Below are 22,271 nucleotides of genomic sequence, written 5' to 3' on the forward strand. Positions count from 1 at the left end.
GCATTCAACACGGAGATGCTACAACAACCCCCAACCACTAAATGTTACTTCGACTCAGGTGCTACTTCCCACATGACATCTTCCAACAGTCTTTCACACACTTTTTCCCCGCGGTATCCTACTCCTTCATCCATTGTCGTCGGTAATGGTTCCTTGCTTCCAGTGGTTTGCACCAGCTCTACTGAATTACCTCATTCTTTATTCTTAATAATATCCATGTGTCTCCACAAATTATTAAAAACCTTATTTTAGTTCGCCAATTTACTATCGACAACAATTGCTCTGTTGAGTTTGAACCTGCTGCTGTGAAGGATCAACAAACTAGGGCTAGACGAAATGCTCGTGGCTCGTCGGCTCGCTCGATTCGTGGTCAGCTCGGCTCGTATCGGCTCGTTTGAATTTTTTACGAGCTGAGCTGACATCATAGCTCAGTTCGTTAACGAGCTAGCTCGGTTTGTTAACAAGCCAGTTCTCGAGCTAAAAGAGCTATCAAATTTCAGCAAAATGAAACTATATGCATATCATTTACGTAATAATTAATGAACATGTTATATGTATGTGTGGTGTCTATGGCCTATGAGTTAAATTAATCATTGATGAACTGTGTCTATGTGTTAAATTGGTCTATATGAATATAACCATGGGTTAAACTGATGAACATGTGTGTGAATTGTGAATTGATGAATGATGAGGTGTGTTAATTTGGTGTTACATTGATGTGGTCTGTGAAACTATGAGTATAATTACTATTTTCTATTGTTAAATTAGTTTAGAATTAACTAGAAATTGATTATTATATACATATTGTTTTTTCTGGTCTGGCTAGCGAGCTAAACGAACTAGTTCGAGCTCGTAAATGAGCAGAGCCGAGCTGACTCTGTGGCTCGTTAGCTTAATGAACCAAGCCGAGCCACCTCAAACTCGGACGAGCCGAACCAAGCTGACTCGATATCCAGCCCTACTGCAAACTCGAACGTGATCGTCAGTTGCAATAGCTCTGAGGTCCTGTACCCCTTGCATCTTCCTCCAGCTCAGCCTTTTGTCGCCAAGGCCACCTCCCCCTTGTGGCACCTCCGTCTCGGTCATCCTGGCCATGAAACTCTGTCGAAACTCGCATCTAGTGCCTCCTTCCATTTAGAGGATTGCTTAGCTTTATGTCATGCTTGTCAGCGAGTGTCATGTTCAATTGCCTTTCCATGTGTCTGCCTCTCATGCGTCTAATAAGTTTGATCTTATACATTGTGATCTCTAGACATCTCCAGTCGTTAGTGTCTAGTTATAAATATTATTTGGTCATTCTTGACGATTGCACTCATTACCTGTGGACTTCTCTTCGTATTAAATCTGACACTTTCAGCACGCTCGCGACCTTCATTGCCTATGCCTCTACTCAGTTCGGTGCCTCTGTGAAGGCCATCCAGTGCGACAACTCTAGCATCCAACTTCGCATGTCCTGCCCCTACACCTCGCCTCAGAACTGTAAAGCTGAACGCATCATTTGATCAATCAATAATGTTGTTCGTGCCCTACTGTTCCAGGCATCCATGCCCCCTTGTATTGGATCGAGGCGCTCTCCACCATGACAGGGCTACTTAACATCTTGCCGACCAAGACCCTTGCCTTCTCTACGCCACACCTTGCCTTGCATGGCCCCAGGCGCGGATGTCCCCAGGCGCTATCCACCATGACAGGCGCGGATGTCCCCAGGCGCCACCACGCGTGGCCCACCGCCGGGCTTTCCGCCTCTACATGGCACTCTGTCTAAGACAGTGTACTGCGTTCAACCGTCTAAAGACCCTGCACACCTAGACTTTGTTTGTCGGTTGAACAAGTCCCTCTACGGGTTTAAGCGAGCTCCTCGTGCATGGTTCAGCTGGTTTGCCTCATATTTGTTGCTCTATTTTTTTTTCTTGAAAGCGCAGGGGAACTGCGCCTTTAATTATATTAAGAAGAGGAAAACACAATACATAGTACAAAAACGCTCCTTACGGAGGCCAGAAACAAGCATAAAGAAACAAATCCATTAGGAATTCAGGCTACCGACAAAGGAGCAGCCAAAAAGGAGAGACCCTTGGCCCCTGCTAGCTCCCAAAGGTTTCTCTCCTCATCAGCCTGCTTCAGGATTCGAGAAAGACTGGGGGTCTCTCCATCAAACACACATCTATTGCGGAGGTTCCATACCTTCCAGGCACCCAAAATGATGAGAATCCAGCCCTTTCTTGACCATTCCCTGCACTGCCTCTGCAGCCCCCTTCCACCACTCTAAGAAGGATGTGAGGCCAGGCTGTGGGGCCAGGGCATGTAACCCAAATTTCCTTAGGAGCATATACCAGAAAATTCTTGTGAAGACGCAGGAAATAAGGAGGTGGTTCATGGTTTCATCTTCCTGGTCACAAAGAGGACACCTGTGCGGGTGATTCAGGCCCTTTTTGGCCAGACGATCAGCAGTCCAGCATCCGACACTGCCAATTTGTTGCTCTATGTCGATGACATCGTCCTCACCACTTCCTCACCTGCCCTCCTGCGCTGGATCATCTCTGCCCTGCAGCAGGAGTTCTCCATGAAGGATCTCGGCGTGCTGCATCACTTCTTGGTATGCATGTTTAGCCTCAGGCAATGGTCTTCTCTCTCAGAAGCAGTACATAGTGGAGCTCCTTGATCGCGCAGGGATGTCAGAGTGCAAGCCCTACCTGACACCGCTTGACACCAACCTGAAGGTTGCATCAGCACATGGTGCGTCGGTGACTGACACTTTGGATTTTCGCAGACTTGTTGCTGCACTAGTGGCTGACATTCACCCACCCTGATATTGCTTATGTTGTTTAGCAAGTTTGTCTTGATGTCTTCACATACATGCTCCCCGAGAGCCACATCTTGTTGCGCTGAAGCGGATTCTTCGATACATTCGCGGCACCCTTGATCTTGGCCTCCTTCTGCAACCGTCTACATCGACTAATCTTGTGGTCTACACTCACTGATGGTGCTTGGGCTAGTTGCCTGGATACGCGTAAGTCCACCTCGGGCTATGTTGCGTTCCTTGGTGACAACCTCATTTCCTGGTACTCCAAGCGTCAAAACACTATCTCGAGCTCTAGTGCTGAAGCTGAGTATCGTGTTGTCACTAAAGGAGTTGCAAAAGCTACATGGATGTGCCAGCTCCTCTTGGAACTCTATGCCCCTCTTGGTCGCGCTACACTGGTGTATTGTGACAACTACAGTGTCGTCTACATGACCTCCAACCCCGTCCAACATCAACGCACCAAGCACATCGAGATTGATCTACACTTTGTCAGAGAACGGGTTGCCGCTGGTGATCTTCGTGTTCTGCATGTGCCGATGACATCACAGTATGCAGACATCTTCACTAAGGGCCTCCCATCCTCAGTCTTCAACGAATTCAGTACCAGTCTGAACGTGCACAGTGGCTGACGATCTAACTGCGGGGGTGTTAGCGTGAACTATATTAGGCAGCTCCCTTGGGATTAGGATTGTGTAGGATTGTTTCGTATTCCTGTGAAAACATCCTTGCCTATATGTACTCGAGCCTTTGCTCCCATAAATCAACCACTATTTTCTCCCAATTCATTGTCTCTCAGTTTGTCTGCCACACATTAAGCCATTTGTGCTTAGATGTGTGTGCTCATCATTTAGTGTCCTTTAAATTTTGTTTCATATGATTATTGCATTTCCATTGTTGTGCAGTAATGAAATTCAGATGGAAAATCGTTATGAGGATCTAGGTCAGCAACATTTGGTATTTCCAACTACTGACAATAACATTGCACTTCAATAATATCAGTCACAGAGGCGCATATAGAAATATATATATATGCATGTGCTTGGTTGCATGCATATGGTGCACATACAAATATGAAAAAATATGATGCGGTTATTCAGAGAAAACACAAGCAAGCATTCAGCACTATCTGATCACCATTTCCCCTACGAACAAGACCATGAACAGATTTCCCATGTGGTAAACCCAGCCAAGTAATGCATAGACTTGAATTAACATAAAAACAGAGGGGACATGAAGTTCTATCAAGATCTTAGTAACCAGGTTCCCAGATGAATAGGGTCGAGCAACGGGAACATAGTACGGTACTTAAAAAATATTTTAACACTATGGAGACAAGATTGTTCCCACGTTCACGGAACGGAACAAACGTTTCCAGAACAGGGAATGTGGTCCATGTTCCCAGTTTCTAAGATCAAGATAGAAAAAGAATAGAAGATTAAAATGCAGCCCATGTACTATTAGATTCTTTATGGGGAGAGCTATACCTGCTGGCTCAAAGCGAATGTGACCAGGCCGAACCACAACTGGGACAATCTCATCCGACGTTTCAGATTCGTCCTCATCTGCTTTGAGGCTTGAAAAATGAACATGTGATCCATTTTGATTGCTTGATGGGACAGGCAAGCCATCTTGATTGCTTGATGATGGACAATCAGCAGCTATTGGTGAATCTCCATGCACATTCTGCAGTATACATACATGAATATATTGATCAGCACAAGTGCACACATAAATATAGCAGTTTGGTCAACAGAACATTCAGTTAGCTGTTGGATGGAATGTTGTTCCAAGTGCAAACGTGCAAACCATGGAAGTTATGCATCCAACAACCAGAATACAACAGAATAATAATGTTTTTGTCATTAGCTGCAGTAACTTTCCCCACTAAGATTTTCACATAACCAAGAATCAAACCCTCGATCCCTGCATGTCCACATGTGCAACCCCTGCAACTTTTCCACCAATCGTCAGACACCTCACCATATTGTCTCCTTCGCTAAGGCCTAAGGGAGTAAGATATGTAGGGGGACACCAGCAAAGAGAAATATTCCATCTAAATGGGGGACGTCCCCGTGCCTCAAAATCTGGAGGGCAAGCGTGTCCCTCCTGACGCCATTTGAGTCCATCTGTGCGGGCATCCTCTAGACATGTGAGCGGGGAGCAGGTGGGCAGCGCAGTGGCAGAGTAGGGAAGTGATGGTTAGGCAGGGCAGCGAGCGGCACAGATCCAGGTCAGCATGGAGGAGGGCCGCCATCTTTATGAGTGGGCGGAGGTGCACCACCAGATGGAGGCAGCCGGGGCAGGCCGAGACGACCATAGCAGGCACACGTGGTCTGGTGTCCATGCAGCCAAAGGGAGGGAGGAAGAAGTAAAAGGTTGCTGATATCTAAGGTGTTGAAATAATTTCTCAAGACAACAACAACAAAGCCTTTTAGTTCCAAACAAGTTGGGGTAGGCTACAGTTAAAAACACAACAAAACCCACAAGTCAAGGTTTGGGCACATGGATAGTTGTTTCACACACTCCTATTCAAGGCTAAATCTTTGGATATATACTATCATTTCAAGTCTCATTTACTGTATCTTCTCATATCAACTTCGGTCTTCCTCTTTTCGCATTGCTATCGCGCCTTAGATCCCACTATGTACTAAGTCCTCTGTAGGTCTCCGTTGGATATTTCCAAACCATCTCAACCGATGTTGGACAAGCTTTTCTTCAAACGGTGCCCCTAGTCTATCACGTATATCCTCATTCCAGACTCGATCGCACGCATTTCTGCAACACTTATTTGTTGAACATGTCGTCTTTTTGTATGCCAACATTGTGCACTATACGACATAGGTCACATAGCAGGTCTAAACGTAATCCTATAAAACTTGCCTTTTAGCTTCTGTAGTACCCTCTTGTCATATAGGATGCCAGATGTTTGACGCTACTCCATCCACCCTGCTTTGATTCTATGACTAACATCTTGTCATGTACGGACGCTCGTACGCCAGGCAACGTCACGCCCGTGACGTGCGCCGCGCCCAGGAGCGCGCGGAGCGCCAGGAACGCGTGGAGCGTGATCTGGGAGATCCAGAGGAGCAGATGGAAAGTAGTGGCTAGGAAGGAAAGTAGGAATTGATTAGTTTGTTACTATGTTTAAGCTTGCCTAGAATGAAGGAGCGATTGGCTCCAGGAATAGCCGGCCGATGGCCTTATATGCTGTACGAGAGACATGAATGGAATCAAGGAAGAAGTTATCTCTAATCTACCTCCCTCTAGCGACTAAGCCTACGGCTGTGGGGGATAACCACGCCGGAGAAGACGACGGACCGCGGCTACGACCTTCGTAGCCGAGGGCCACCTGCTCTAGACGCCAAGGCCCTTGACACATCTCCATTAATATCCTTGTCTTTTTGTAGCATTGATCCTAAATACCTCAAGATGTCCTTCCTAGTCACTACTTGACCTTTTAAAATAACATCCCATTCCTCAAGTGTAGTGCCAAAATCACATCTCATATATTATGTTTTAGTTCTACTGAGTCTAAAACCTTTGGATTCTAGAGTCTCTCACCACAACTCTAGTTTCTTTTTTACTCCTGCCCGACTTTTCATCAACTAGCACTACATTGTCCGCAAAATAAACAAGGGATATACCCTTTGTTAGAGACTGAAACCCTAACACTGAACCAAGATTGGGTGATGTATTAATAATAGTGATAGGTGGGCCTAGGTGGACAGCCACACACAATACATCAGCACGCGCACAATACATCTAACACCACCACCACCACCACAGTCGAAACTCTAGTCACGACAGATGTTGGGACTGGACTGAAACTCCTCAAAACACCGTCGTGGGAACGCCTTTGGTGAACAGTGAACTGAGAGGTGGTCGGTACATGAAGAGCTCACACATCTCCAATGGCGACACGCCCACACAGGAAGTGGAGGTCGAGCTCGACATGCTTCTTGCGCTGATGCTGGACGGGGTTGTTGGAGAGATATACAGCGATGACGTCCATAGATCACAATGAACAAGTTCAAAAGCCTGCTCAGCCCTAGAAGATGTAGCAAAAGGGAGACGAGTATGGCGGCCTAGCTGACAAGCATGACACAGACCCTCAAAATGTCCCCGGCTACAAGAAATCTCTGAACTATTGGCGAGCTTGGTCATGATGTCGAGTCCATGATGTCCGAGACGCCAATGTCAAGTGGTGTTGGAGGTGATGGACGCCGGGACAGGCAAGGAGGACGAGCCAATGGTGGAGGTCGACGGCCGCAGCATGTAGAGAAGCCCCGAGTTGTAACATCGGTCGAGGAGGGTCCCGGTGGCCAGATCCTTCACAGATAAACCAAACAGGTCAAACTCAATGGAACAAGAGTTGTCGGTGGTGAACCGACGAACAGAAAGAAGGTTATGAATAATGAGGGGAGCAACTAAAACATCGTTGAGGTGGAACTGGCTGGAAGAACTCAATCACCTACTGAGGTGACCACGAGAAGGGAGTCGTTCCCCACAACGATGGACAAGGGGTGGGAGGGAAGTGGTGGATGGGAGTGAGATAACGTGCCTGCAGTGGAGGTCGTGTGGTAGGAGGCGTCGGAGTCGACCACCTAGTCGACGGAAGGTGGGTCAGCATCATGGTGTCGAAGGCAGCAGCGAGGGAGGCCTGGTCCCACCCTCCAACTAACGGGGATCAAGATGCAGGGGCAGGGGTCCACGGAGGCGGGAGAAGAGGCGGAGCAGGAGTCGTTGGTGGCGGAGGAATGTCATAGGGTGGCATCGCCAGGAGGGCCGGCTGAGAAGGGCGCGGCGAGGGGACACCCGAGGGCGGACCCAGTCACATGGAGATGGTCCCGTTCTAGGGGTTGTAAAACGACGGCCACGCCGCGCTAGAGGATCCACCTCGGGTGGAGCTAACGCCCCTGCGACCGCCCTTGCGGGTCCAGCGACCGCCAGGGGCCCCAGTTATGGGAGTGGTGAGAGGGCGAGCAGGGCCCCCGTGGGCAGAGGGCAGGGGACTAGCTGAAAGTCGCCTAGAGGGGGGTGAATAGGGCGAATCCGAAAGAGAGGGTGAAAACAAATCGCGGGCAAATAAAGAGTGGACACGATGATTTGTTTTACCGAGATTCGGTTCTTGCAAACCTACTCCCCGTTGAGGTGGTCACAAAGACCGGGTCTCTTTCAACCATTTCCCTCTCTCAAACGGTCACTTAGACCGAGTGAGCTTCTCTTCTCAATCAAACGGAACACAAAGTTCCCGCAAGGAGCACCACACAATTGGTGTCTCTTGCCTTGGTTACAACTGAGTTTGATCACAAGAAGAATGAGAAAGAAAAGAAGCAATCCAAACGCAAGAGCTCAAATGAACACAAATGTCGCTCTCTCTAGTCACTATTTGATTTGGAGTGATTCCAGACTTGGGAGAGGATTTGATCTCTTTGGTTGTGTCTAGAATTGAATGCTCTAGCTCTTGTAATGTGTTGAAGGTGGAAAACTTGGATGCAATTGAATGTGGGGTGGTTAGGGTATTTATAGCCCCAACCACCAAAAAGTGGTCGTTGGAAGACTGTTGTCGCATGGCGCACCGGACAGTCCGGTGCGCCACCGGACACTGTCCGGTGCGCCAGCCACATCAGCAGGCCGTTGGGGTTCGACCGTTGGAGCTCTGACAGGTGGGGCCTCTGGGCTGTCCGGTGGTGCACCGAACAGGTCCTGTAGACTGTCCGGTGCGCCAACTGCGCGTGCTCTGTCCTCTGCGCGCGCAGGCGCGCATTAAATGCGTTGCAGTCGACCGTTGCGCGCGAAGTAGTCGTTGCTCCGCTGGCACACCGGACAGTCCGGTGAATTATAGCAGAGCGGCCTCCCATTTTCCCGAAGGTGGCAAGTTCAGCTTCGAGTTCCCTGGTGCACCGGACACTGTCCGGTGCGCTAGACCAAGGTGTCTTTTGGTATGTCTTTAGCTCTCTTTATTTGAACTCATCTTTGGTCTTTTTATTGGTTTATTGTGAGCATTTGGCACCTGTAGAACTCATAGACTAGAGCAAACTAGTTAGTCCAATTATTTGTGTTGGCAATTCAACCACCAAAATCAATTAGGAAAAAGGTGTAAGCCTAATTCCCTTTCACTAGCCGCTAGAGGACACCTAGCCACCGGAGGGCGCGACGTTGAGTGACGTGGCAGTGGTAGACTCCGCCTCCATGGTGAGCTCCTTAAGGAGAAGCCCGTTGCCGACGTCGCCAAAGGAGGGGAAGGGCACGGTCCGTTTGATGAGAGCCTTCAGGTGTTGTAGCGGGGGCTAAGACCACAAAGAAGGTTCAGCACAAGGGTGTGATCGACAACGAGCCCGCCGAGATCGCGAAGGGAGTCGATCATCCCCTTCATCCGTCGGCAGTACTCGCTGATGGAGAGATCGCCCTGGGAGAGAAGGCGGAACACGACGTCGGGGTGGAGATCCTGTGCCTCCCTGTTGCCGACGAACTGAGCCTCGAGGGCGCCCGTCATGAAGCTCAACGGTAAGGGTGCTAATGATCCATGAGAGAACGACGTTGTCCATCTAGAGCCAGGAAGGAGCCAACGAAGCAGCGACGTCGCTGAGGACATGGTTGGCGAAAGCGTAGAGCTGGAGCATGAGGACCTAATCGTGCCAGCGAGCGAAGTGGGGTGACGTCGGATTCGATACGACAGACCAGGGACCGGATGTTGTGAACTTCGGTCGCCTGAGAGTGAAGAGCGACATTGGTGGCGACGTCAAGCCCGAGGATGGGGTGGACCACCAGGGTCGCCGGGGTGGGCGAATCGACGTGGCTGAAGAGGAGGCACTGAGCCTTGGCCATCTAAGCAATAAGGCTAGCGCGGACATTGCTCTCGTGCTCCCATGCTTGAGTTGCGGCATGTTCGTGATCCCGAGCGGCGACGATGGCGGACTAGATGGTGGCGAGGGCCACAACCATTGATGCCCCAGTCGGCGGCGAGGGAGCGACGAAGCGAAAAGGCGCGGTGAAGCCGGGGGGAGGCACCCACGATTGGACAAGGGAGCTCAGTGGGTTCACCTAGGAGGACGCCTGCAGCGGCGTCCGTGGCCACCAAGTAGCCGGGAAGGCCAAGTCCGGTGGCTGCCATACCAGTGGCGGTGTCAGGGAGATGAATCACCGTGGTGATGGCTAGGGGATCCATGGCAACGAGATGAAGGGGGGCGTTGGCGGCTCGGCAGAGTAGGAGATCCGGGCGCACGGTTGACGGAGAGGCTACGCGGTCTGGTGGCGGTGCGCAGCTCAGGGAGGGTGTGTGGCGGCACAGGGGAGCACTAAGGGGGGGCGCGAAGGTCCGACGAGCATAGACGTGCAGATCGGTGGCGGCGGCGCGTCCAGGCGTAAGGAGGCGTGGACTGGCAAGGGGAGGCGGGCAAAGATCAGGGCTGGCACGGGCCTGTGGTGTGGGCGCGGAAGGTCGCGCACGTGGGTCTGATCCGGTGGCGGCACGTCCAACGCAGAGGGCCAGCGGTGGTGGTGGTGGGGAGGTTGCGGCGACCAGGCCAAGGTGGCCGACAGTTGAGAGGGAGGAGAGGAAAGACAAAGAAAAACAGCCTAGCTCTATACCATATTGGATTGAGTGCAAACCCTAACCCTAATCCAGGGTTGGGTGTATATTATATAGAGCAGTTAGGTGGGCCAAGCCCATTACAATGGGGGTAATGAGGTAAATACAAGAGAGCCCTAGCCTAACCCTAAACATGTCTTTAACAAATATTCATACATGCCCCACTGCTTGTGAGGATCCAATTTGTCCCCTTGTACTTGTTCTGGACCGTTAGCTTGTCCAGGTCAGATGTAATGTGATATGTTGTCATCGTGTCAGTGTACCAGTTGCCAGTTGGTATCGTCACCATAGCCACCATGGGTGGACACAGCTATAGTCTTGGTGTCGGAGGTGTAGCTCTCATCATAGTGGTACCGACAATCGAGGGCAACATGCCCTACCTTGTCGTAGACTTGACAGATCTTGTCAGTGCGCCGAGCTTGTGGACATCCATCAGATGAAGATGGTGATGGACCATGGTAGCCACCACGACCAACAGAAGGACCACCACGCCATCTGCATCGACCACGGCCATGATCGCAGTTGTTTTCTCGCCCTCAACCAACGGCATTAGCAGCGGCTTGATGACGTAGATCCATCCTGGCATCGAAACTGTGAAGCTAGGAGGTGGCTTTAGCTAAGGTGACATGCTCAACACGAGCCACTAGAGCGGAGACCGTCGCGTTATACTCTTCATCAAGTCCCGTCAGAATGTACAAGACGAGTTCTTCATCATCAACAATCTTCTTTGCAGATGTCATCTCATCTACAAGAGATTTCATCTTGGCAATATAATCATCCATTGTCATATTACCTTTTCTTGCCGTTGCCAGGGCAACCGTGTGTTCACGATCTGGGCTCTTAACTGTGATCATAGGTCTTCTGCTGTTCTAGCCACACTTCATGGGGAGTCTCATAGATGGCAACCCCAACCCATGTATTCTTGAGTCATGGATGTCATGAGGAAGCCAAGGACCTAATGTTGGAGCGTGACTCATCATATGTACTTGGGGTTGACTCATCGACCATCTTGCTTGATAAAGATCTCGTCGGGCTCTACAACCATGCCATCTAGGTAGCCTTGTAGCTACGCATCTCTAAGGATGGGCCAAACTTGCACTTTCTAGAGCATGTGGTTGGTCTTATTGAGCTTTACCTCGACACTATGCCCTAGGAGAGGTGTTGGTACTGCAAAGCTAGATGACACCATGGGATCTTATCGCTGGTGAGGTTGATATCAACTTGTTCTTGGTCAGGACATCGGCTAATAGATGGAAGCGACTCTGATTACCAAGAAAGAAACACGGCACCAAGATATTAAATTGATTGTCTGGACCTCAAGAGTCGACGAGGCTACATATTTATACAGACAGGAGCCACCTCTGACTCTGTCAGAGGAATCTTACACAGTTAGGACATCCCAGCCAACTCTAACTCTAAATGAACCAGATGCATGCAGTCTTGTTATATTTTATCTCTAACCTCTAATTAGAGTTTATTTCTAATCTAGCTCAAGAGAACCCTGAACAGCTAAGGTCATAGCCTACGTATAGGTAGTATAGCATATTCTACATGAGGCCCATAACCAGGTTTTTAAGGCGTCGCCTAGGCGTCTAGGCACTCAAAAACTCTGGGCGTCCACCATCGCCATGCAGAATGGGACACGGAGGGAGGATGGAGGGGAAGATGAGGGAAGTGTTCCAGGGTTCATTTCGTGGGAGAGCGGGTGTCGATTTGGGTGGGGAAGCAATGGCGGCGCTGGAGGGAGCTTGAAGGAGAGAGCGGCAGTGTCACGTCCCGACGACGGCTTTGGAGGGAGCTTGAAGGGTAGGGGAGCGACGCTGGAGGGAGATCGAAGGGGGTGGGCGGCGGCAGCGTGAAGTAGCAGCGCGACGGTGTGAAGGAGCACGGCGACGGTGTGCGGAGTTTTTTAGATGAGAAGTAGGTCAAGATAGGGATGGGAGGGATAGGCATATGGGCCAGGATAATGGGTTGTATAAGTGGGCTGGCAGCCCTTTTCCCTCCCTCTCTCTTTTTCTTTTTCACCCTCCATCCTTCTGCCATTTTATTGCTTCATATGATAATAAGGCGTCACTTTGCCTCGCCTTGTCATCGCCTAGGTGTCCGTAAGGTGGTGGGACGCTGCACCTCGCCTTAACGCTTTAAAAACTATGGCCCATAATGATGACAACCAATCCAAAACAGTCAATCCATCCTCTCGCTCCATCCCTCCTACCAAACACAAAACAAGAATGACCCCATCCCCTCAACCAAGCACGGATGGGATCATCCGAACCTAGAAAACTAGGATGGAACCATCCCGTCCGATCCTACCTTGTCCCCAAACCAAACGCTACCCAATATCCTTTGACAAATTCAAAACATAAATGCTTTGAGTTCAGAACTTCTGCTACACTACAAAACACTTCAGCGAGCTTAGGAACACTTCGCTTAGCGTGTAGCGCTTTTTGGAATCTTGCCCCAAAGAGGTTGTGCACCATTGCCTTTGTTGTGAACTTAGTTCGGTGTGTGTTTTGTGTAGTGTAGTCCATTTCAGTATTTCTTAACAAAATGACATCTCTCCTACACTTCTTGAGAAAAAATACCTTTTCTATTTGTAATTTTCCTCTTTGTTTCATTAGCCTTTTAATTTTCTTGCGGCGAGCACTTCGACTCTCCAACTGACAAGGCAAAAATACAAAGCAAAGAGAGATACATATGTTAACTAAATTATACATCATAAATTAACTGAAATTTCTCTATGTTGACTAACATATCAAATGAAGGGGAAATAGAACAGAGTTAAACCCAATATCAAATCTTAATGAAGCTGGAAAACATACAGACCTCAGCACGCAGGAATGAACAAGATAGGACTATGAGAAAAAAAAAACTTTAGCCTCACCAATACAATAAGCAAAAATACAAAAAATAACCAAAAATTAGCCTTACCAATACGATAAACAAAACTACAAAAGATAACTTGAATCAAGTATATGTGAAAGGGTTCTAGAACACTAGAAGTACATGGATAGATAATGTGCTTGTATATCAAGCTACGGCCATATCAGATCAGGGTTACACATGGTTGTTCTATAATAGAGGAAGACCTTAACCGACTCTGATTAAAGATAGTTCAAGCTACGGCCATATCAAATTGGAGGAGTCTTCTACACTATGCTTTACATTTTGCATTTAAATTCAAGCACTTTACCTTGTGCATTTGTTTAGCAAGTAGTTAAAGCATTGTCTTATTATTGTTGTATTTCTAGAAGTATTCTCTTATTGCTAGTTGTTGGGTGAAGTTGTGCTCTTGCTTAGGGTTTAATTGTTGATTTTTAGAAAAGCCCAATTCACCCCCCCTCTTGGGCATCGTGATCCTTTCAATTGGTATCAGAGTTGTGTTGCTCTTAGATTAGCTTAACCGTTAGAGTAGCGATGTCCTGTGGGCATCGACCTCCTCCCGTTTTTTATGGTGACGATTTTCCATATTGGAAAATTCGTATGGAAGCTTATTTAGAGGCTATAGACATTGGTGTCTACAAAGCCGCCACACAAGGTTTCCCCGAACCAAGAGATCCCGCAAATCTTGTAGAAGATATTAACTATGAAAAATGGAATGCTAAGGCCAAAAACACTCTTTTTAGAGGTCTTTGCAAAGATGTCTTTAATAGAGTAAGAAACCATAGAAATGTTAATGATTTGTGGATGAATATATGTGCTCTACATGAAGGGACTAGAAGTGAGTGTGAGGAGAGATATCATATTGCAATGAGAAAATTAAATTCTTTTTAAATGCTTGCAAATGAAAATGCAAATGCTATGTACTCACGTCTTAACATTCTTGTAGAGGAAGTAAATGGCTTGGGGCTCACCCAAATTTCAGAACCGGATGTTGTGAGAAAGATTCTCAGTGTCCTTCCAATTGACAAATATGGACACATTGTCACAGTGCTACATCAGATGGATCTTTCAGTTGCTACCCCTACATAAATATTGGGAAAAATCAATGCTCATGAAATGTACATGCACATAAATGACAAGGACGAGTCCTCTTCCAAGAGAAAAGACTTGGCTCTCAAAGCCAATCAAGAAAAGAAAGAAAGAGCTAAAGTGCAAATTGATGAGGAATCCTCAAGTGATGATGATCTTAATGCCAACATTGCTTTGATGGTGAGAAAGACCACCAAAATATTGAAAAAGCTCAATAGAAAAGGCATCAAGTTTGACTCAAAAAAGAAGTTCTTCTCCAGTAAAAAAAAGTTCATCTCTGAAATGGACTGCTACAATTGTGGAGAGCTTGGTCATCTTGCTCATCAATGCAACAAGTCCAAGAAGAACAAGTTTAAGGGCAAGAAAGATGATGACAGTGATGACGAGAAAAAGGAAAAGAAATTCTTCAAGAGAAAGGATGGGAAGCACAAAAGGTTCAATAAGAAAAATGGAAAGACATACATTGTTCGTGACTGGCTCGCTCACATTGAGTCCTCAAGCGGGTCTTCTTCAAGTGAATAAGAAAATAATGAAAAAGTTGCCGCTATCGCTGGGGAGTTCTCTTCACCACCACCATCACCCTCATCGACTTCTCACCTATGTCTCATGGCTAAAGGTGAACGTAATGTACAAATTGATAATGATATTATTGATGATAGTGATAGTGGTAGTGATGATGAATTTGCTTCAACTTTCTATGATACATTAGCTGACTTGCTTAAGAAATACATTCAAATCATTAGAAAGTCAAAGGCTAAATGTGATAAGTTAAAAGATGAAAATCAATTTTTAACTGCCAAATATGACATAGTTGTAAAAGCTAGTGATGAGATGAAAGAAGAAAACAAAACTATGTCATCCACTTTAAATTAGCTTAAATCCTCCTTAAAATATGCTAAGGATAAGTGTGACAAATTAAATAAAGCAAATAGGGAGTTGAAATATAGACTTGTAAAAATTAAGAAAGACTATACAAAGATTAAAATTGATCATGATAATCTTTTTGTTGCAAATGAACTTTTATCTTGCAATACACATGAGGCTATTAACTCTGCTGTTAAGATTGATGTAGCAACCTCATGTGATGATTTGAGTCAAGATGATCAAACTAGTCTTCATGATGAACTGACTGAAAAAGTTGAAATCTTGACATTAGACAACCAAAAATTGAAAAGATATTTGACTGATGCAACTACTAGAGGAAAGGTTGCCATAGAGAGCAACGACTTTAACAATGAGTTGGCAGTGGACAATGAAAGGCTTAGAAATGAGATCAAGAAACTTAAGAATGAAAATAAATATCTTGCCACAAGTGTGCAAAAGTTCAACAAAGACAACCTTCAAAATGAATTGCTCATGAACACTGTCATGAAAAACAACAAAAATGGTATTGGATATAATTGTTGTGCAGAAGAAAGCTACAAATCAATACAAGGCAAAACAGACTCATAAGCCTATCAAATGCTTTGAGTGTGGAAAAAAGGTCGTTTTGTCCACAATTGCAAAGTCAAACCACCTACTCCCTTGCCAAAGCACTCAAGTTGGTGGTTTGACTTTCCAGTTATGGGCAAAATGACATTTTTTCCACATTCAAAGCATTTGATAGACTTATGAGTCTGTTTTGCCTTGTATTGATTTGTAGCTTTCTTTTGCACAAAAGAATTATATCTAATACCACTCTTGTTGTTTTTCATGACAGTGTTCATGAGCAATTCATTTTGAAGGTATTGGCCTTTGTTGAACTTTTGCACACAGCACACTTGTAGCAAGATGTTCATTTTCATTCTTAAGTTTCTTGACCTAATTTCTAATTCTTTCATTGTCCACTCCCAACTCATTGTTAAAGTTGTTGCTCTTTATAGCAATCTTTCCTCTAGTAGTTGCATCAGTCAGATATCTCTTCAATTTCTAGTTGTCTAATGTCAAGACTAAAACTTTTTCAGTTAATTCATCATGAAGACTAGTTTGATCATCTTGGCTCAAATCATCACATGAGGTTGCTACATCAATCTTAACAACAGGGTTAATAGCCTCATGTGTATTGCAAGATAAAAGTTCATTTGCAAAAAAAGATTATCATAATCAATTTTAATCTTTGTATATTATTCCTTAATTTTTACAACTCCCTATTTGCTTTATTTAATTTGTCACACTTATCCTTAGCATCTTTTAGGGAGGATTTAAGCTCATTTACAGTGGATGACATAGTTTTGTTTTCTTCTTTCATCTCATCACTAGCTTTTACAACTATGTCATATTTGGCAATTAAAAATTGATTTTCATCTTTTAACTTATCACATTTAGTCTTTGACTTGCTAATGATTTGAGTGTATTCCTTAAGCAAGTCAGCTAATTCATCATAGGTAGGTGAAGCAAATTCATCATCACTATCACTATTATCAATAATATCATTATCAATTTGTACCTTCCGTTCACCTTTAGCCATGAGGCATAGGTGAGAAGTCGATGAGGGTGATGGTGGTGGTGAAGAGAAGTCCCGAGCGATAGCGGCAAGTTTTTTATCATTTTCTTCTTCACTTGAAGAAGGTCTTCTTCGCTTGAGGACTAAATGTCAGCGAGCCAGTCACCAACAATGTTTGTCTTTCCATTTTTCTTCTTATTGAACCTTTTGTGTTTCCCATCATTTCTCTTCAAGAATTTCTTTTCCTTTTTCTCGTCATCACTGTCATCATCTTTCTTGCCCTTGAACTTGTTCTTCTTGGGCTTATTGCATTGATGAGCAAGATGACCAAGCTCTCCACAATTGTAGCAGTCTATTTCACAGATGGGATTTCTTTTACTGGAGAAGAACTTCTTTCTTGGGTCAAACTTGATGTCTTTTCTATTGAGCTTTTTCAACATTTTGGTGATCTTTCTCACCATTAAAGCAATGTTGGCATCAAGATCATCATCACTTTAGGATTCCTCCTCAATTTGCACTTTAGTTTTTCCTTTCTTTTCTTGATTGGCTTTGAGAGCCAAGTCTTTTCTCTTAGAAGATAACTTGTCCTTGTCATTTATGTGCATGTACATTTCATGAGCCTTGATCTTTCCCAATATTTGTGTAGAAGTAGCAACTGAAAGATCCATCTGATGTAGCAATGTGACAATGTGTCCATATTTGTTAATTGAAAGGACACTGAGAATCTTCCTCACAACATCCAGTTGTGAAATTTGGGTGAGCCCTAAGCCATTTACTTCCTCTACAAGAATGTTAAGACGTGAGTACATAGCATTTGCATTTTCATTTGCAAGCATCTCAAAAGAATTTAATTTTCTCATTGCAATATGATATCTCTCCCCACGCTCACTTCTAGTCCCTTCATGTAGAGCACATATATCCATCTATGGTTTCTTACTCTATTAAAGACATCTTTACAAAGACCTCTAAAAAGAGTGTTTTTGACCTTAGCATTCAATTTTTCATAGTTAAACTCTTCTCCTACAAGATTTGCGGGATCTCTTGGTTCGGGGAACCCTTGTGTGGCGGCTTTATAGACACCAATGTCTATAGCCTCTAAATAAGCTTCCATATGAATTTTCCAATATGGAAAATCGTCACCATCAAAAACGGGAGGAGGTCCATCCCCGCCGGACATCGCTACTCTAGCGGTTAAGCTAATCTAAGAGCAACACGGCTCTGATACGAATTGAAAGGATCACGTTGCCCAAGAGGGGTGTGAATTGAGCTTTTCTAAAAATCAACAACAATTAAACCCTAAGCAAGAGCCCAACTTCACCCAACAACTAGCAATAAGAGAATACTTCTAGAAATACAACAATAATAAGAAAATGCTTTAACTACTTGTTAAACAAATACACAAGGTAAAGTGCTTGAATTTAAATGCGAAATGTAAAACAAGGTTTAGAAGACTCCTCCAATTTTTCCCGATGTATCGAAGAATCGGCACTCTTCCCTAGTCCTCGTTGAAGCACCCGCGCAAGGTAAATCGCTCCCCCTTGGTCCTCGCAAGAACCAAGTGCTCACTATGAGATGATCCTTTGCCACTCCGGCGCGGTAGATCCCTCACGACCGCTTACAATCTCGAGCCGGGTCACCAACAAGTCCTCCAAGGTGATCACCGTGCTCCCAACGTCACCAAGCCGTCTAGGTGATGCCGATCACCAAGAGTAATAAGTCGTAGACTTTCACTTGACCAATAGAAGTCTAATGTATGTCGTGTGTGCTCTAGGTGGCTCTCACTTGCACTAATGAGGTCCTAATGCGGGATTAAGACCTTCTAATCACCTCACTATGCTTTGTGGTGCTTGCAATGCTCTAGCAATGTGTGGGAGTTAATGTGGGCAGCAAGACATTCAATATGGTGGGTGGAGAGGGTATAAATAGCCCTCACCCACCAACTAGCCATTACAAACCCTTCCTGCGCATGGGCGCACCGGACAGTCCGGTATGCCACCGGTTCGCCAGCGGTCACTTCAAACGGCTAGTTCTGACAGCTAACCGTTGGACAGATGGCACACCGAACAGTGAACAGTCCTTGTCCGGTGCACACCGGACAGTCCGGTGTGCCGACTAAAATTCCATTTTTTCAACTCGTTGCTCTCAGGTTTCTGCGAGGGAAGGGGCTCTTCCCCAGGCCAGACTGGCCCCACTGTTAGAGGGCGCACCGGACAGTTCAGTGCCCCTAAGACAGAAACCCTAATTCTTATTTCCTTCTGTTTTTTGAATCCGTTTTCGTTCTAACTCGTGAGTGTGTTATAGAGTGACACCTAGCACTATATGTGAGTGTGAATATGCTCCAACACTACACTAGAACTCTCTTGGTCAAACTACTCATCAACAACCCCTCTTTATAGTACGGCTAAAATAAAATAGAAGACCTAACTCTATACCGAGTGTCTGCAACTCCTTGACACTCGAAATTCGAAGACCTTCATCTTTTGATTCGTCGTTTCAGCCGTCGCTTTAAGTTCTTATCTCGGGAATTGTTTTCACCGTTGTAGTACAACTTCCTGTAATGCGACCTAACTTACCATTGTCTCTGCAGAACACACGTTAGTCACATATAATATTACGTTGTCATTAATCACTAAAACCAACCAGGGGCCTAGATGCTTTCACCCTCATCACAAGGAACGGCACCGCCGGTTTTGTGGGCTGGAGAGTGCGCCGGAGACAATGCTCGGTGGGTGGACTAGAGTAGAATCAAAGAAATCGAAGAAGCGTCGCCTGCGCGCACTACGGGCACGTCGTCCGGTGCCAGGCGACCTATTCGGTCGTTGTTTCAACTGCTTCGGACGATCACCTTGTTGCATCCTGCCGCCTTGGGCCAAGATGTTTCCGCTGCAAGGCTCTTGGTCATCGCTCCTACGCCTGCTCTGGGTCAGTGAATGGTGATAAGAAGTTTCATGTGCATCGACGACTGATGAGGGGAGCGGTTTGGAGCAGGCTATCGACAGTTGCACCAACGAACGTCGATCGTGTGGCGACAGGGCCTGTCCCGCAGCACCAGTTGGCTTGGGTCTCGGCCTGGAGCGACTTCAGTCTCCAGCGCCCTATCCACGCAAGAGAGTCAGTGTCTGGCGTAGAATTTCCCCTCCAGAAATTGAGAAGGGTCGGGTCCATTCGAGATGATGGAAGGGGTAGTGGATGCACGAGCATTTGCTACTCCACCAAGTGACGTCGGAGCTGCAGCTGGTTCTGTCTCGCAGGGCCCCCTCCCGCCCCGCCCGCGACGCAGACGACATCGAAAGCGCAAGTCATCCCCTAGGGGTGCTTCTGATCCGGGTCGTGGACAATTTGATCAACCCGGAAATGACGAGACCCCTCTGGCTGTACCCAGCCCAGAGCATCATCAGCACCCATGTGTGATCGGTTGGATCAGTTTGATGGATAAAGCAGAAGAGGATTTGAAGAACGCAGTGTCTATCTTTGTGGTCAGTGATGTGCTTGTGCCAGTCGCCGATATCAGAGATGCAGTCGCTCAAAAACTTGAAGTCAATTCTGATTCGCTAATTCTGAGGCAATTGGCTTATGGACATTTCCTGCTCATGCTTCCCACCCTCCAGTCAGTTGACCAACTGACAACGAGATGGAACACTATTCGTGCAGGCGCCTTCTCCCTGCACTGTAAAAGATGGTCCAGGTTTTTTGGATCCTCAGGTGCAAGTTTGCCTATCCCTGTGGAATTTGAGCTAAGTGGCATTCCAATTCATGCCTGGGAACTATCCACTGTCCGACACATTTTGAACCCTTTTGCCTGGGTACAGAAGGTACATGAGGAGACTCTCGAGCTCAAGAATTTGGAGGTCTTTCGCTGTTATGGTTGGTGTTATGACCTGGCCTCAATCCCTCATTCGAGAGATCTCTGGATTACTGATTCGCTGGGAAATGGACCAGGCGTTGGAAGGCTATCTCTTGCCTATCATGTTCAGACTAAGGTGTTGGATGGACAACGTGTTGTCCCAGACCCCATCCAGACCCCAACAGATATGGATGGTTACACACGACAGAGGCGGCGTTTCCGTTCGCGTTCGCCACCAGGGGACCGTGATGGTCGAAAGGGTTCTACGGAGGACGATGTGCTTAAGGGCAGACGATCTGCTCTTGAACATCTAGGCCCAAGGTCTGAAGTTCAGCCTAGGGAAGAAGGCGATGCCAGCCAGTGTGATCAGACAACTGGAAACTATGAGATATTGGAGGAGTCCTCGGCCGTGGAGATCACCGGCGGTATATCTACAGAATTAGCTGTTGTCCCAAATTTGGCTGCTGACCGGGCACGTTTGGTGCTAGATTCTTCCCCACCACATGTGTGCACCTCTCAACCCCTTGCAGTCTCTCATGCCTTGGACGTGGTAGTCCCACGGACTCCGTCCGAGGCCTTATTGCTTCCTCCGGATGTGGCTGTCATGTCTACTACCGCTAGGTGGGGGACCATGGCTCCAGCACCAGAGCATGTCCAGGGTCCCTTGGCCCCTGTTGATGAGCTCGAGACCGTGGAGCAGCTGGTGTCCAGTATTGATGATGCTCACGCTGATTCTTCTATTCCAGTCGTGAATTTGCCGTTGCTTCCTTTGGAAGAAAGAGGTCTTGGTGCTGCTGTGGTTCCAGACATTGTGCCTGTCCAGGGTACCCCTCACCCTGTTGATAGGCCTATGTTTGTTGAGCCGCAGGATGTTACCATTTTTAGCGGAGGTGGCCTCCCTTCCCACCTTTAGGACCACTCTGACAGCAGATTCAAAGTAAAGCCTCCCTGTTTCAAAGTCTACTCGAGAAGAAAAGAACTCCAGGCAGCGGCAGCCTAGACGACAGATGTTGAGAGGACAGAAAGGTTACAAGATTTCATGCAGAATGTTACAAGATCTTATTTGTGTCAAAATGATCCTGGATTGCTTTGGAGAGGCATCGGGTTTAGTTGTAAATTTGCAAAAAAGTTGTGCTATCCCTATCAGTTGTGATGCTCAGACTGTTCAGGACAGTTGTAACATTTTGCAGTGCAATCCGGCTTCTTTTCCATGCAACTATTTGGGGCTGCCTGTTTCTGATAAGAAGTTGGGGAGGAGGGACCTCTTGCAGTGGGTGGACAAGATAGCTAATCGGCTGCCCGGTTGGAAGGCTCCACTTCTAAACCTTGCCGGCAGGACAGCCTTGGTCCGTTTCGTGCTCTCAGCAATCCCCGTATATCTTTTCATCGCCATGAATGTTCCCAAGTGGGTTATCGGTGCTATTGACAAAATTCGGCGAGGTTTCTTGTGGAAGGGTAGAAAAGATGTGAAAGGTGGGCATTGCCTTGTGGCGTGGGATAAAGTCACCAGACCGCTGGACCTTGGTGGACTTGGTATCCCAAACCTGATATATAAGAGTTGGGCGCTGCAAGCTAAATGGCTTTGGCTCATCAAGACTGACCTGAATAGGCCTTGGAGTGGATTGGACCTCCCTGTTCAGTC

General features: G+C 46.6%; 1 protein-coding gene and 1 non-coding gene across 12 annotated transcripts in view; both read right to left on the bottom strand.

The window, feature by feature from the left end:
- The window catches only part of LOC100280055 (uncharacterized), a 62,676-nt gene that overhangs the window by 12,430 nt on the left and 27,975 nt on the right, over positions 1–22,271 (bottom strand). For 6 of the 11 annotated variants that reach the window (NM_001152995.1, XM_020547669.1, XM_020547667.1 and 3 more), the window contains 2 exon segments: positions 4,285–4,483; positions 12,977–13,051. In NM_001152995.1, coding sequence (NP_001146467.1) covers positions 4,285–4,483; positions 12,977–13,051 — 274 coding nt within the window. 11 annotated transcript variants of the gene reach the window in all.
- Positions 10,975–11,113, bottom strand: LOC111591042 (small nucleolar RNA Z247). Its single transcript, XR_004856805.1, has one exon. It is a non-coding gene; the product is annotated as a small nucleolar RNA Z247 (small nucleolar RNA).

This window comes from Zea mays, chromosome 2 (genome assembly GCF_902167145.1).
Source record: "Zea mays cultivar B73 chromosome 2, Zm-B73-REFERENCE-NAM-5.0, whole genome shotgun sequence".
Taxonomy (NCBI): Eukaryota; Viridiplantae; Streptophyta; class Magnoliopsida; order Poales; family Poaceae; genus Zea; species Zea mays.